The sequence below is a fragment of the Bombus vosnesenskii genome, unplaced genomic scaffold (assembly GCF_011952255.1).
Source record: "Bombus vosnesenskii isolate JDL3184/JDL3185 unplaced genomic scaffold, Bvos_JDL3184-5_v1.1 scf7180000016263, whole genome shotgun sequence".
Lineage (NCBI taxonomy): Eukaryota > Metazoa > Arthropoda > Insecta > Hymenoptera > Apidae > Bombus > Bombus vosnesenskii.
Genome location: NW_022884332.1, coordinates 2,110,967 through 2,125,391, shown reverse-complemented (window position 1 = coordinate 2,125,391; position 14,425 = coordinate 2,110,967). Strand labels below are relative to the sequence as shown.

At 33.9% G+C, this 14,425-nt stretch overlaps 1 protein-coding gene across 1 annotated transcript; it reads right to left on the bottom strand.

Annotated features, from left to right (window-relative positions):
• Positions 1-36: 36 nt before the first annotated feature.
• LOC117242129 (4-coumarate--CoA ligase 1-like) lies at positions 37-12,381 on the bottom strand. The gene is made up of 8 exons (XM_033508553.1): positions 12,114-12,381; positions 11,881-12,009; positions 6,910-7,117; positions 4,061-4,539; positions 1,461-1,638; positions 1,097-1,318; positions 667-896; positions 37-425 (listed from the first exon to the last, which is right to left on the bottom strand). Exons 1-8 carry the CDS (start codon positions 12,144-12,146, stop codon positions 264-266), a joined length of 1,641 nt encoding a protein of 546 aa, XP_033364444.1. The 5' UTR covers positions 12,147-12,381; the 3' UTR covers positions 37-263.
• Positions 12,382-14,425: the final 2,044 nt, after the last annotated feature.

Sequence of the window (14,425 nt, the reverse complement as noted above, 5' to 3'; positions counted from 1 at the left end):
ATACGTTATATGCTATATTGTATGCTACTACAGACATAGATTGAAAAGAAAATTTTTGGAATTATTTTATTCTTCCGTCGTTAATCATCAAGAAAACATATTAACTGCTATATATCTTACATTGTTCAAGTAAAAGATATTCTATTTGTACTGTTTTAAGTTCATCCTCGTCATATCATTTCGTTATAATCGTCATAATCGTTTTAGGAAATTTGCGAATACACGCTAACCGTTGTCTACGCAATCCGTCGTCTAGCGGTAATTTAATGAATTACAATTGTTCTTGCTATAGCTTTCAATTCTTTCTTCGAGATCTTTCCTGAGTGTGTATGTGGAAGACTTGGTAGAAATCGTACGCCACCACGCAGTTTACAATTATCCACCAGGTTACTAGCTACCATCTTTATCAATTCTTCCGCAGAAACCTGTAAATTAAATTATATATCGTATCTATATCGTTTATATTATCTTTAGATTAAATTATGCTATTTAATCGTCGTTTTATTATGTCACTTCGATTTAACGTCTCTTTGTATATTTACAAATTACCAACAATACCGATTAAGTTAAGAGAGTTAGTACATTAATATACCAACGTTAAAAGTAATAATAAATTACAAATTTAATTATTTATTATAGTAAATCAATATATCTATCTGTATGTACCTCCTTATTGGGTATTTTGCTGACGAAAGCAATAGGATGTTCGTCGTCTGTAGGATGAGGTATACCAACCACTGCCACTTCTAAAACTGCAGGATGAGATTGCAAAACATTTTCGATTTCGGTCGGCGTTATTTGGTGTCCCCTGTATTTCATAACTTCCTTCAATCTGTCCATGATGAAAACTTCTCCCTTCTCGTTATAATAAGCTAAATCACCCGTGTGTACCCATCCTAAAAATAGAACGTTAATCTATTAAATTACCGAATCATCCTTATGTTTTATCGTTACTTAATTATCTCAATTTTTGCGTTACTATCATACTTTCCCAACATTTCATTTATCTTAAACCACAAATAAACTATCTAGAGAATGGTTAGACCTATTTAGAATTTCGATGATAAAATTAACAATTGCAAATTGCGATATTTACCATCCTTGTCGATGGTATTTTTGGTAGCTTCGGGATTTTTTAAATATCCTGTCATGATCGACGCCGTTTTCGCGCAGAGTTCGCCATGCTCATTTGGACCAAGTGCCTCTCCTGTTGCAATATCTATGACTTTCACCTCGCAATTTGAACTTACCACGCCACAAGATCCGCTTGTGGTACTTGGTAATTGTGCTGCACACAGGCCTCCAAGCTCTGTCATACCTAAAAGAAAAAAAGAATAAGTTAATTCTTACGCCATTCCGTGTACCAACGCGTTAGTCGACCATTTAATCTCCTTATCTCAGACGAGAAGGTAGATATCGTATAAAATTTCAGTTTCTCGTGTAGTTCCTTTTCTACTTACCATACGCCTGCATAACGAACGTATTCGGGAAGTGATTCTGTAATAAATCTTGAGATTCTTGTTTCATCGTAGCACCACCGGTGAAAAGGACTTTCAAACTACTGAGATCATAATCGTGCAGATGAGTGTATCGGGCTAACCGATTTGCCATACTGGTGCTTAGCATTAACCACGTGACCTGAAAAAATGATGATCCGTGAATAAAGAAGAATAATTGGAGTTGCGCTTTCACATAAAGGTCGGATGAAGCTTTTATGCTCAATCACTGCAGGTATCATATACATTAGCTTCCCAAATATGTGAAACAACGACGACGAGGGATTGTCCATCGTCTTGTTGGCAATAATGTGACTTCTGGCAGTGAGGGAAATGAAATGTCAAGTATTCGTATTTTCTAAAGCTATTGATAGTTTTAATAGATTTTTATATAATAACTGAGAAGACACTTTTTCACTAAACGCGGAAAAGGGGTGATTCTACGCGAAAAAAGAAGTCGAAAATATAGAATAAAATTTTGTTTTAATTCTTTTTTTTCTCTTTTTTTTTTAATTTTTCCATCGAGACAACGATCTACAGTGAGATCCGTTATAACGTACCGCACGCGTACCGGGCGAAAATTCAAAGTCGGTTTTCTCGAAAACAAAGCCTCGAACGAAAAATTTTTATTCTATATTTTCGACTTCTTTTTTCACGTAGAATCACCCCCTTCCCGCTTGTACCACCAGTTACCAACCACCCTGTATATCGCCGTGTTTCTATTTTACGATCACAAAAATCAAGCGAAGTAGATTAAAATGCGATAAAATTCTAAATAAACTTAATTCTTTGTAAATAAAGTGGATCGTAGATAAATCGAGCGAAATTTCTTCGTTGACATCATTTTTGTTCGAATTTCTATTTTCACTCGGAAAACTAACAAACGACTGACTCGTTGAACGACTTACTATCGTAGAGACACTGACGAGTATCCCAAAATTTTTCCAAAACCGATAGAACGATAGAAAAATTAAGCTTGAAGAGAAACTATGCATTTGAGATTCGATTATCATTTATTTTACCGCTTGTTGTTTGAAAAAAACAAGCGCGTTAAATAATAAAAATATACCTTTCTATTAATATTATTCTATTAATATTCTATTAATATTTATCTCGGCATGTTCAAAATCAAAGTGATTATGTAGAAGAATCGATTGCGGCAATCCCGAAATATCTGAACAAGATCATCATTCCGAACAACTCTTTCATATATACTTTATTCTTACTATATATTACTTTCATATATACTAATATTCTATTAATATTTATCTCGGCATGTTCAAAATCAAAGTGATTATGTAGAAGAATCGATTGCGGCAATCCCGAAATATCTGAACAAGATCATCATTCCGAACAACTCTTTCATATATACTTTATTCTTACTATATATTACTTTCATATATACTAATATTCTATTAATATTTATCTCGGCATGTTCAAAATCAAAGTGATTATGTAGAAGAATCGATTGCGGCAATCCCGAAATATCTGAACAAGATCATCATTCCGAACAACTCTTTCATATATATTTTATTCTACTATATATTACTTTCATATATACTAATATTCTATTAATATTTATCTCGGCATGTTCAAAATCAAAGTGATTATGTAGAAGAATCGATTGCGGCAATCCCGAAATATCTGAACAAGATCATCATTCCGAACAACTCTTTCATATATACTTTATTCTTACTATATATTACTTTCATATATACTAATATTCTATTAATATTTATCTCGGCATGTTCAAAATCAAAGTGATTATGTAGAAGAATCGATTGCGGCAATCCCGAAATATCTGAACAAGATCATCATTCCGAACAACTCTTTCATATATACTTTATTCTTACTATATATTACTTTCATATATACTAATATTCTATTAATATTTATCTCGGCATGTTCAAAATCAAAGTGATTATGTAGAAGAATCGATTACGGCAATCCCGAAATATTTGAACAAGATCATCATTCCGAACAACTCTTTCATATATATTTTATTCTACTATATATTACTTTCATATATACTAATATTCTATTAATATTTATCTCGGCATGTTCAAAATCAAAGTGATTATGTAGAAGAATCGATTGCGGCAATCCCGAAATATTTGAACAAGGTCATCATTCCGAACAATTCTTTCATATATACTTTATTTGCCGAGTGCAGTTTCCTACGATTTACAACCCATTAATTTGTCTCCTTCTTTACATTAGGCTATCATCATAGGAACGTGATCCTCCTTAGAAAACTATTCGCGATGTTTACGAACAATGAACGTGACAATGAATATTCATGAGTCAAATGTAACAAAAAAATGTGAATATCTGAGGATTTAAAATCAAGCGGTGCATAGGATAAAGTTGTTCAGAGCGACGACCTCGACAAGATATTTTAAGGTGATCGAAATCGGTGAGGAACTCGCACTTCCAAATAATTAGCAACACCTAAACAAAACGATTAATTGGTTAATATCGTCATAAAAAGATACGTAGAACGATGATTAATCATCGATGCTTGAACATCAACGATGTTCAACTATCAATACGTATTATCGTACCTTAAACTTTTCGATAATTTCGCAGGTAGCTTTCCCGTCGAACTCCGGCCCGATGATCTTCTTGGTGCTAGAAACGATGCTTTTAAGACTAAGTACCGATCCACTGATCCAGTACAAAGAACTGAACCACATTGTGACGTGTGCATTGAGCGAGAAACCTGTCTTCGTGTCCAATGCATTTAGAAGTGCCTTGTGCGAAATCTGCACGCCCTTCGGCATACCCGTTGTTCCAGACGAGAAAAGAATCAAACCCGTATAACTGGGATCGTTGATCTCTCTACATCGAAAATTCTTCACTGCCGACTCGGTATGCCCTTTCAGCGTTTCGGAAAACAGCGTCGTACCAGGATAGTAGCCGAAACAGACCATTTTCAGATGATACAGCTCGATCTTCGCAGCCTCCGATATGACCGCCACCGATTTCTCATTCGCGAAGATCACTTTCGGTTGCGATAATGCGAGAAAGTAACGTGCAAGTTCTACGAAGTTGTAATAATCGATTAGTCATCGTGTGCAATCGTGTAATCTTTTTAACATGCAAAGCAATCGGTTAAATGAAAAAAAGGTATTTACCGGATATGCAGCTATTAAATAAAACGTGAAAACATGAATAGAGTATATTCGGAAACCAAACTGATCGGCAAGCTTTTGTAAATTTCTCAATTTTATCGTATTGCGTTAATATTTCTATTTGTCGAAACACGAACGCCTTACTTTCACGACTTATTTACCTCAAGCACATTGCAAACGCTTATTTGTCTACAAGTCACAATCGAATCTTTAGATCTTTACGTCAATGTGACTCTTCTACTTTTTTATATAATAGCTGCTCCATAAGAGAACGTTGGTCGAATGTACGCGGGAAAATGTACAAGTTTATTTTTATTGGTCTTTTATCTTTTACGTTGCTTATATTTTAATTAAAGAAGAGACTGATCCAAATAGACTTAGAACGCTTTGGCAACAGCGATGACAAACTCACAATGTTTTCTAAGAAACGATTAATAGCTATTTGATTGGTACGACGTTCCAACTTAATTAATACCATTCTGCACGTCATCGTACTACAAACCGTTTATTCAGCGTTTTGTAGAAACCTCCTAATGACTGAGAATTAAATAACTTAGAAGCTTGGAAAAATTGCTTTAAAGAATTTGTTCGCATTTACAAGAGCCGAAAAATTCGGTCAATAATTTAATCCAAAGAATAAAAAGAAATACCGCAGATGTATACTGGATATAAGTATGTTATAGGTATGCGTATAACATATATATGTAAACTCTCTAAGAGTTCAAATGCGAACGTTTGTACGACCGTCTCTCGACGCACGACTTCTTTTGTTTCACGGACAGAGCGACTTTCTTTGTTTTACGGGGAGCCATATTGAGAGACACGCATTTCCCAAACGTACGGACAGAGATCAACATCGGAGATAGACGAGATCACAGAAGAAAGAGTAATTATTTAAAACATCGAAGACTGACGGAGAAAGATCGATAGCTCAGGACGTCGTAAATCGATTCTCGATTTTCAGGTAGACATTGCACAGAACTTGTTATTAATTGGTTGTTGTTTATTTAATTAGTACTGTTATTAATTGTCGTTTACTTCTGTATTTCATTTAAGTATTTTCACAATAAACTCGATTTTCAGATTTTCAGAATCGATCCCTGAATTATCCTAGAATTGAACCTTATATATATGTATGCACATAAGCATATAGGTTATGGCATGTAGGTTACGATTGATTGCAACATCAAATAAAAAGGCAATTTTGGTAACACAAGATTGGCTAACAACGTACTAATTTTAAAAATTATTACCTTGTGAAAAATAGGAAATTCGACTTATAATTCGACTATAGTAAAGTAACGATAGTACATTTACTGTAACCTATACGTATAATACATGTAAAGTATATACGTATGATCTGTCATCTGCTTGCATAATAGCTCGAGTGGCCAGTCGTTATTATAGTGTTTCTTCTATCAGTTTCAGGAAATGTCTTAGTCAGGTAAATCCATATTTATTACGGACATGCATTTTTTGCCTTGAAGTATCGTTGATTCCATACATCCTCTCCGCATGTTAGTGTAATTTTTCATTTGCAATGAATAACAGCATGACTTCTATTTTATTGGCTATGACCAAAGTTCGTAAAATTGTTATAAGTCCAGCATTAGAAATTCGCATTAAAAGACAGCTTATTGAAATATCTATAAAAGTATCTTTCAAAGTATAAATACCCTACATATATATATATATATATATATATATATATATATATATATATTCACAAATGTTTAAATATTATGCATAAATATATATGTAAATATTGTATCCAAGAATTGTGACGACAATTTCGTTTCCAAAAGAAATTCCAATTATTACTTGCCTTACTTTTAGGTCGTTACGTTATTTAAAGGAATACTTTCTTTTCAGCAGTGTCATAAAACCGATTTTCAACTTCTGCGAAGGACATGGTGCATACTTAATAATTTCTCATTTATATTCATTTATGTTCAAAACTTGTCAAACATCTACTTAGAATAACGAACAATACAGAATACAAATCATGCATAAAACATGTTTCGAATGCAAGTGTTAGTTACATACAAACACGATAAGAGCGAATTTTCTACGAAAACTTAGATATCGTTAACGATATTACACAAAAATTAAACGTTCTTGTCTTATCGTGCATACGTTATATACGCGTATAAAATACTGATAAGAATCGAAGGAAGGAAGATCGTGTAAAAATATTTTGTCGTAATTGTAACGACACTCGATCGGATGATATCCACGCCAGACCCATTAGGTGAATTCTTGTAATTTTCAAAACTTACGAATGTTCATCGCGTAGTCCCATGCATTGACAATAGCACCGAGATAGAGCGCAGCAACGTAAGGAACTATGGAATCCAGATGATTATGCGAAGAAATTGCGACGATGTCACCTTTTCCCACCCCGTGCCTTTGCAGCCACAGTGCACATTTTATCGTACGATCCGCGATATCCCCAAAAGTATCTTCGACTCCTGACATCGCGTCTACCTGAAAAATTCGTTTGATTAACGAGAACAGTGATCTAAATTAGCGCCTTTAAGGGCGAAAGTTGGGGAAAGCTGATGTAGAAAAGGGTTGGATCGTGTAGCTTGGCGGAGTAAATTATTGATTAAAAAAAATATAAAAAATTATAAAATATAAAATTCTATGAAAAATGAGCCATATATCCGAAAGTCGTACTCTAGAATTCTTTTGCACGATAATTTGTGAACTAACAATAACGATATTAATATTATCAGCGAATCGACAAATTCTACGTTGCAGGAAATAGACGTTCTTTTTTATAATTTTATGTTATGTGATAGGATATCTTTGTACTTCGTACGATTACAGATCTTTAAAATTAATAAAGATCTTTAATTGATAAATCTTAAAGATCTGCAATCTATAAATTTCTATCAATAAGAGTACATAGATAAATTAATACAAATATCATTTTATATACCACGTACTATGTGCGGACGACGATCAACAACGCGAACACTTTGAACAGTTTTCAATCCGATTTCATTTCTGCCTAGCAATACGTATGCAAAATATTTGAAATTATTGGAATGTCGAGAATATGATATCGTTTGAAGCGAAACGCTATTATTTGGTTTCACGTCAATTTGATATTTCTGATAATCAATGCGATAGAAAGAATCTCTCATCGCGAATTGAACTCCAACGCCCATATAAAATGTTTAGTAAACAGATGAGCAATCTTACATTCATAGTTATCTTTCTACTGTGAAATTACGATAATAATAGGTATCTGTTTATTTTATTTTCCCTGCTATTTACATTCCAATAATTGCTTCAAATATACATCTAAATATACATAAATATATTTTTAAACGGAATGATACTACATCATTGAATTTTGATTGCTATAAATATTCATCTTCGGACGAAGAACGGTGAACGCGTTGTTGTTTCTTGTTTCCACGTGAATAATTCTATCGCACTTCGATCTTGCTTGATTCCGAAATCCAATCCATTAATCAGTTGACTTTTTCATTAATTATTTCGAAAATTGTTCAATATCGCAAAAAAAAGAAGATGAAATACAACGAATTAGGTGACTTCGATCGTGGCTTCATTTTTAGGTGGCTTCATTTTTTAAATCTTTCTCATCGTTTCTCGCGAAGTGATACTTTCTGTTCCTTGGGGGACATTCTTAAATCTTCTGCGATGAATTTTTCAATATAAATTCCAAGCAACGCCAAAAACAGTTACTTTTTTATATAGTTTATCGAACCTCCAGCTGGACAAATTGTAAAGTGCAAATTAAATAAATAGAAAAAAACTTTTTAATACTCTCCATTAATGTCGCCACCTCTCAACCAGATGGCGGTCAGTTAAATCGTAACTGTTCGATTATGATCGCGAACCTTGGACGATACTAACGCCCATGATGGAGGATTCATCGAAGAGTTCTACTGCGACTGTGATTTTGAATGTTTATTTGAGGAGTTCTACTATGATTGCGATGTTGAAGTAAGCTTGAAGCGTGACTTGAAGCGTCTGTATGATGTTATTGTACGATTTGATTTACGAAGCGTGATGTGCGTGGGATGTGGAGGATGTGTAGCGTAACTCGTTTGCGATCTCATATCCGGTGGTCTTTCGTCGAGTTCTAATTTGAGGTCGAAGTTTATGACACGTAGTTTGCTATCGAGAGGACTCGTCGAGCGCTTAAAACTGTCAACTGAGTCGTCGACGTGATCCGAGTTACAAACTTTGTAACGAGCAATATGTGAAATTCCAAATTCTCGAAAGTAGCAGACGTGCTGTTCCTGTCGTAAAGTTGGGATGATAATCTTATAGGCTCGACAATTAATAAGCACCCTGTAATTTGTGTGGCGGCACTCGACCACGGAACTTTCCAACGGCTTCGAGACACAAAGCGCTATACCTTCAAAGCGTAAGACCGACATATGCCGTCGATACCCCTACGGTTCTTTCACCGAATATTCCGAAGAATGCACACATGGCAACGAAGCATACGTAGTGGGGATATCGAGGGGCAACAAAGAAAAGAATCTGTTTGGTTTCGACCAATGATTCATTTTCTGTCCCGAGCTGCGAAGTGCGAAAGGTTAAGCGTCATAACGAAGCAAACACAATTAGAGAAACGGATTATTGACGTTAATAATCGTTAATCGTTATGTGTTGTTAATTATTAATAGTTTAATAAACTTTATTGTTGAACATCAAGAGCATTTCTTGTGGGCACCTTCACCAACGATCACCTCATTTGTACATGTGTTTTTAGATTGGTTTCAAGCTTGACCACTACAATCGCGATAGTCGAATCTCATAATAACAGTGTTCATGAAATTTCAAAATGTCTGTAATACGCGTAACGTATACTTATATAAGGTTTTTCTTTTCTTTTAATTTCTGCTGTATAATTTGTCCAGCTGGACATTTGGTAAATTTTTCTAACTTTATTACTAAATAACATGCGGATGTCTACCCCCACGAGTAGACATGTGTGTAAAAGTGTGTGAGTTGATACGACAGATCGGAAGCTCTTAGCAAAAAATAAGAGAAGTGGCGTGTAATCTTTCAGTGTATACATTGTGCATGCTTTTATGAGAAAGCATACCGAAGTGTACGTTGAACTGTATGGAATATACATTGAACATGAACACATTGTAATATATACGTATGTGTACTCGTACGATAACGTCTTATTAATGAAAACGCCTCGTATAATTAAAATTGGATTTTGAAATCAAGTTTATTCAGGCTTCCTCTGCTTGTTTTAACGAGTACTATATATGCTGTTGAACATTGTTCCCAACTTTTATATTAGGTTGTCCCAAAAGTTTCTTCCGTTCGATAAGGAAATAACAGATGTACAACATTTTGTGTTTTATATTATTTCATTGAATCATGTATGATCGTTTTTGTTCTATTACTAGAAAATGTATGTAATTACTAAGAAATAAAACAAAACACTAGTAATAGAACGAAATGGATCATAGGTAATTCCATAAAATAATATAAAACAAAAAATGTTGTGCATTTATTGTTTACTTATAAAACGTACAAAGCATAGAGACTTGAATCGTGTCAATGATGAGTACGTGAAACGCACACACGATCTTTCAACTTTCTTCTATAGCCTCGCTAATCTCGTTTCGTAATAATACATTGCTTCCTAGTTGAGAGTGGAAACAAATCATATTGTAAACAATAGCAGTGAGAAACCATCTATCTGATTTTTAATGTTTGACGTACATAATAGATAGCGCTATCGTTGCTTGGGCTATGTAGGCTATCCTACGTAACTAGGACAATAAATGACTAAGCAATAGGTCCGAATTGATAGGAGATAGAAAACAATTCTTTTAGGCAAAATTAAATACTTTCGAATGGTACATGATCCGGTATAATAGCAGAGTCTTGATTATTATACGGCGTGACGTCAACCGAACTTATATTAGATAATCGAAGACTCGAATAATAAGAGTCCGTGCGTATTAATAAATCACGCGATAGAATCATAAAAAAAAATATTTTAACATAATAATTGATATTTTATGCTTTATGATTAAACTGTCGAAAAACATGAAATTATCGTAAAGTTCAAAGCATCTTGGATAATACGATTCGGTTAATCAGGATTGGCATAACCAAGACTCCGTTGCATTACATATATCCGTTTTAGAAGTGACAATATTTTCAAGATTTTAAGGCTGTCTCTACTCTTTTAAAATAGACTTGTGAAACTTTTTTTATGCAACGATCCATGGATTCTTTTATTCCTTACGAAAAAGTACTAGGATATCTGTATGTGAAAATATTTAGTTTGAAAGATATCTCGATTCTAATCTCATCGAACTGGGCCTACGAAAGGCAAGAGAAACATAACTCTAAAAATGCTTTCTTGTACCCGCTTATCTTTCATACGATATGTTTATCAATGTTAAAATTAACAAAATATCATTCGTGCGATGCATTGAACGGAATATCATTCGTTTATAAAAACAAAACGTTTTCCTCGCACACATTCGCAAATGTGTCTCGCGAATTGACTTTTATCGTTTGCATTTACTTGATTCTAGATACATATGTATATGTATAGTTCTGTTGAAAAAAACGAACGTGATTTTAAATTTTCAAAACGTCACTACTTTTCAAGCGAACACCTAGGTCATACGTCGTTCGAAATTTAACATCGTTTAATTTTGCCTGACGAAATTCCTCTCTATATTCTGTCGTGTTCAGAGCTTCAGCCATGACCAAAAAACACAGAAAGTATTTAAATGAAGGCAAAGTCTTTGTGCTCTGCGACGAGCCACATGGATTGTATCGAGCCCGCAAAATTCTTTGAGCGTCGTGATGTCTTATCGAAAATATTTATTTCAAGCTGCTATATAAAAGCTCCAACAGAAACAGTTACGAAAAAACTAAATCGCAGACTATAACTATCCCAATTACGCTTCTTGTATCAGCTGTCGATTCTACATTATATAATAATTTTTTTAAATTCTATGTCAGTTCCGAAACATTTAAGTTCTTCGTGACAGTTAATAAAAGACCCTTCGTAACTGTTTCAAGAACAGGACACCGATACGGTAAGAGTTTCCAAGCCAAGTTGCGTGACCAATTAGACCAAAGTAATTCATCGGTCTACATAGTAGATGACAGAACGATTGCACAACTACCAATCGACTAAACGAACAATACCAGAAATCGGTTTATCGTCGTTTATTTTTCCTTAATCGTACAAGGTAAAATTCATCGATACGTACCTGACCAATAATATCCGGATTATTCTTCAAACTGTCAAACAACAATTCGCCAACACTGGTATATTGACTATCGAGCGATATCACTTTTCCCTTCATTACTTTGTTTTCGATCCTGAACGGTGGCTCGGTCTAACAACAATAATGCGACGAAAGTATCATAATGTTAGTATCTTCTATGTTACGTTAAAACGAAGCAAATAATACTTGCGAATTGTATTCGCCAAACGTCTTACGTTATTGTTTGCTGGTTCTTCACTGACGACCATATTGACGATTGTTAGAGAAATCACACGAAACGATTTTTTTTAGAAGAAAATAAGTAGTTTTCTCAAATAACAAAATTTTTCTTATAATATTATCGAACAACTTTATTTATAGATTTATGGATCGATGCAACGGAACAGATACATCTGACGGTGATCGTCCAGCGACTAGATAAAAATCCTACGATGACAGGCTTTTTCTTTATGTGCAAGCCCCCCCTCGACGGGCTTTACACACACTGAAACTCGCTTACGGTTGTAGTTTATGATTAGCCTGCCTATGATTGGTCTCCTGTAATCTTAATAATACCTTTGTTAATGACTTGTATTTTGAATTTGAAATTCGTGTATGTTCTTGATTACGTAATGACAATTTTCTATGTTTTCCGTCTCGTATCTATACGTTCTTATTGCTTGCTCACATTCCTTCTGTCTGTGTGTATAGAAAGCATTTCACATTTCTCTCTTTTGTTTAATATTTTTGTATTTTTATAAGTTACTAGCGAGACTGGGTACCGTTATCTTCAGCGAGGCAGATTCAATTCAAACGAGTAATAAGCGAGAACTTCAAAAAGTAGCAGATTCAATCTCTTGCCGTATCTCTTCAATTTCTAGTCTTGGAAAAAATGTAAATGTTTCCAATCTATTCATCTCCTGTATCATAGACTCTCACGTTGCATCGTAATCTGTATTTCCTATATCGATTGCCTGCTATATCTCTTTATCGATATTTCCAATGGTATATGTGTCTTTTTATGATATTTTTATTTTGCCTTCACTTATAGAACGTATCAACAAGGTTTGGCTCGAGAAATCTGGGACGACTTCTTTTTTATCATTTAATTTGTACTTTACAATTTGTACCTTACAATACTTACAACTTCTTTTTTATCATTTAATTTGTACTTTACAATGTCAGCTGGACATTTGGTACATTTTTCTAACAGAACGACTTACATACGATTGATATTGTTGAAAGAATACTTTGCATCAAGCATATTATAAATTAATCGTTTATGCATAAGATAAAAAGTATGTTTTAAGTTGAAGCGTTCCTTAGGATTGTTATTCATTCCGAGGAAACACGAGAAAAGGAGTTTTTCCAATGTACAATGCCATCCACGAGCGACTTTGATCGGGGACGACCAGGACCCATCCTTACTCGCCAATCTCTTTCTCGTCAGATTAGCAACGACGACTGTTGCCCTTTCTTTCCTAATCAAGATTGTTATCAAGGAATCCGATAGTCCCGTCTAGACACACCCATCAGTAGTTTTCTTCTTTATCATCACTGTTACCGAAACTGTTATTAGTCTATCTTCGATCAGTTGACATCTTAACTTCTCTTCGTCGAGAACACGTCTACACGCACCACGTGTAAACACTTAAGTTTTTCAAGTCGTTGTAAATAAAGCGTATTTTTAATCTGTTAACTCAGTGTTATAATAATTTCAATCACCTCTATTATCTTAACGGAAATAGGGAATCGGCTGATTTGTAACGTTGATTATCGTATCGTAACAAGACATCGTAATATTGGTTTATTTCAAGCTGAGTTGTGCAAGATAATAAACACGATGAGTTTCTATCTTATAACAATTGTTCTTTTTTCAGTTCGTGTCATATTATTAGAGGTACCATCTTACTGAAAAGTATGAAATTTCGTATCATTTGTGGAATACTAAATATACTATACTACATAAAAGATAATTGTAAATCTATCTATTCAAACGATTTAATCTGCGTTCTTATATTACATCGTAGAATTTACAGCGAAAGATAGAAAGAAAAACGCGTCTGCAATTTTACCAAGATAGTGGAATAAATCAATTAAGTCTTCCTTAATATTCATATTGTGAAATTTTTAAAAAGTGATATATATATATAAATGGATAGCATAAACGTTTCTGTCGACGTTTATGCTACGCAATTGTTGCTTTTTAAACATTACTCTGCAGTTGTTATATAATATTTGGGTAATTTTCCATTTTAATCTCTATCAGCAGGAGTCAGACTTAAATATTAGTATTTAAATTCATATCACTTTTATTTATTTATCTTATCTTGATTTATTTTCAAAAATGATCTCTCAAAAATGACTTGTGAATTTTTAATTATAAATTCGCAAACAGGCTTTATCATTAAACATTTGCTTCGCAATATTCGTTATTAATACGCTATTAATTTTAGAAAACATTTCTGCTTTATCGTACTATCACACAGTGATCACGGAATTGATAGATAAATAGATAATAAATCTAAATAATTTATCGCAATTGAAA

Coding starts and splice junctions, on each gene's coding strand:
- LOC117242129 (XM_033508553.1), bottom strand. CDS start 12,146: ATGGTCGTCAGTGAAGAACCAGCAAACAATAAC. Junction 12,010..12,113: donor AAGAACCAGCAAACAATAAC/GTAAGACGTTTG, acceptor TATTGTTGTTAG/ACCGAGCCACCGTTCAGGAT. Junction 1,639..4,060: donor AAATTATCGAAAAGTTTAAG/GTACGATAATAC, acceptor TCATTTTTTCAG/GTCACGTGGTTAATGCTAAG.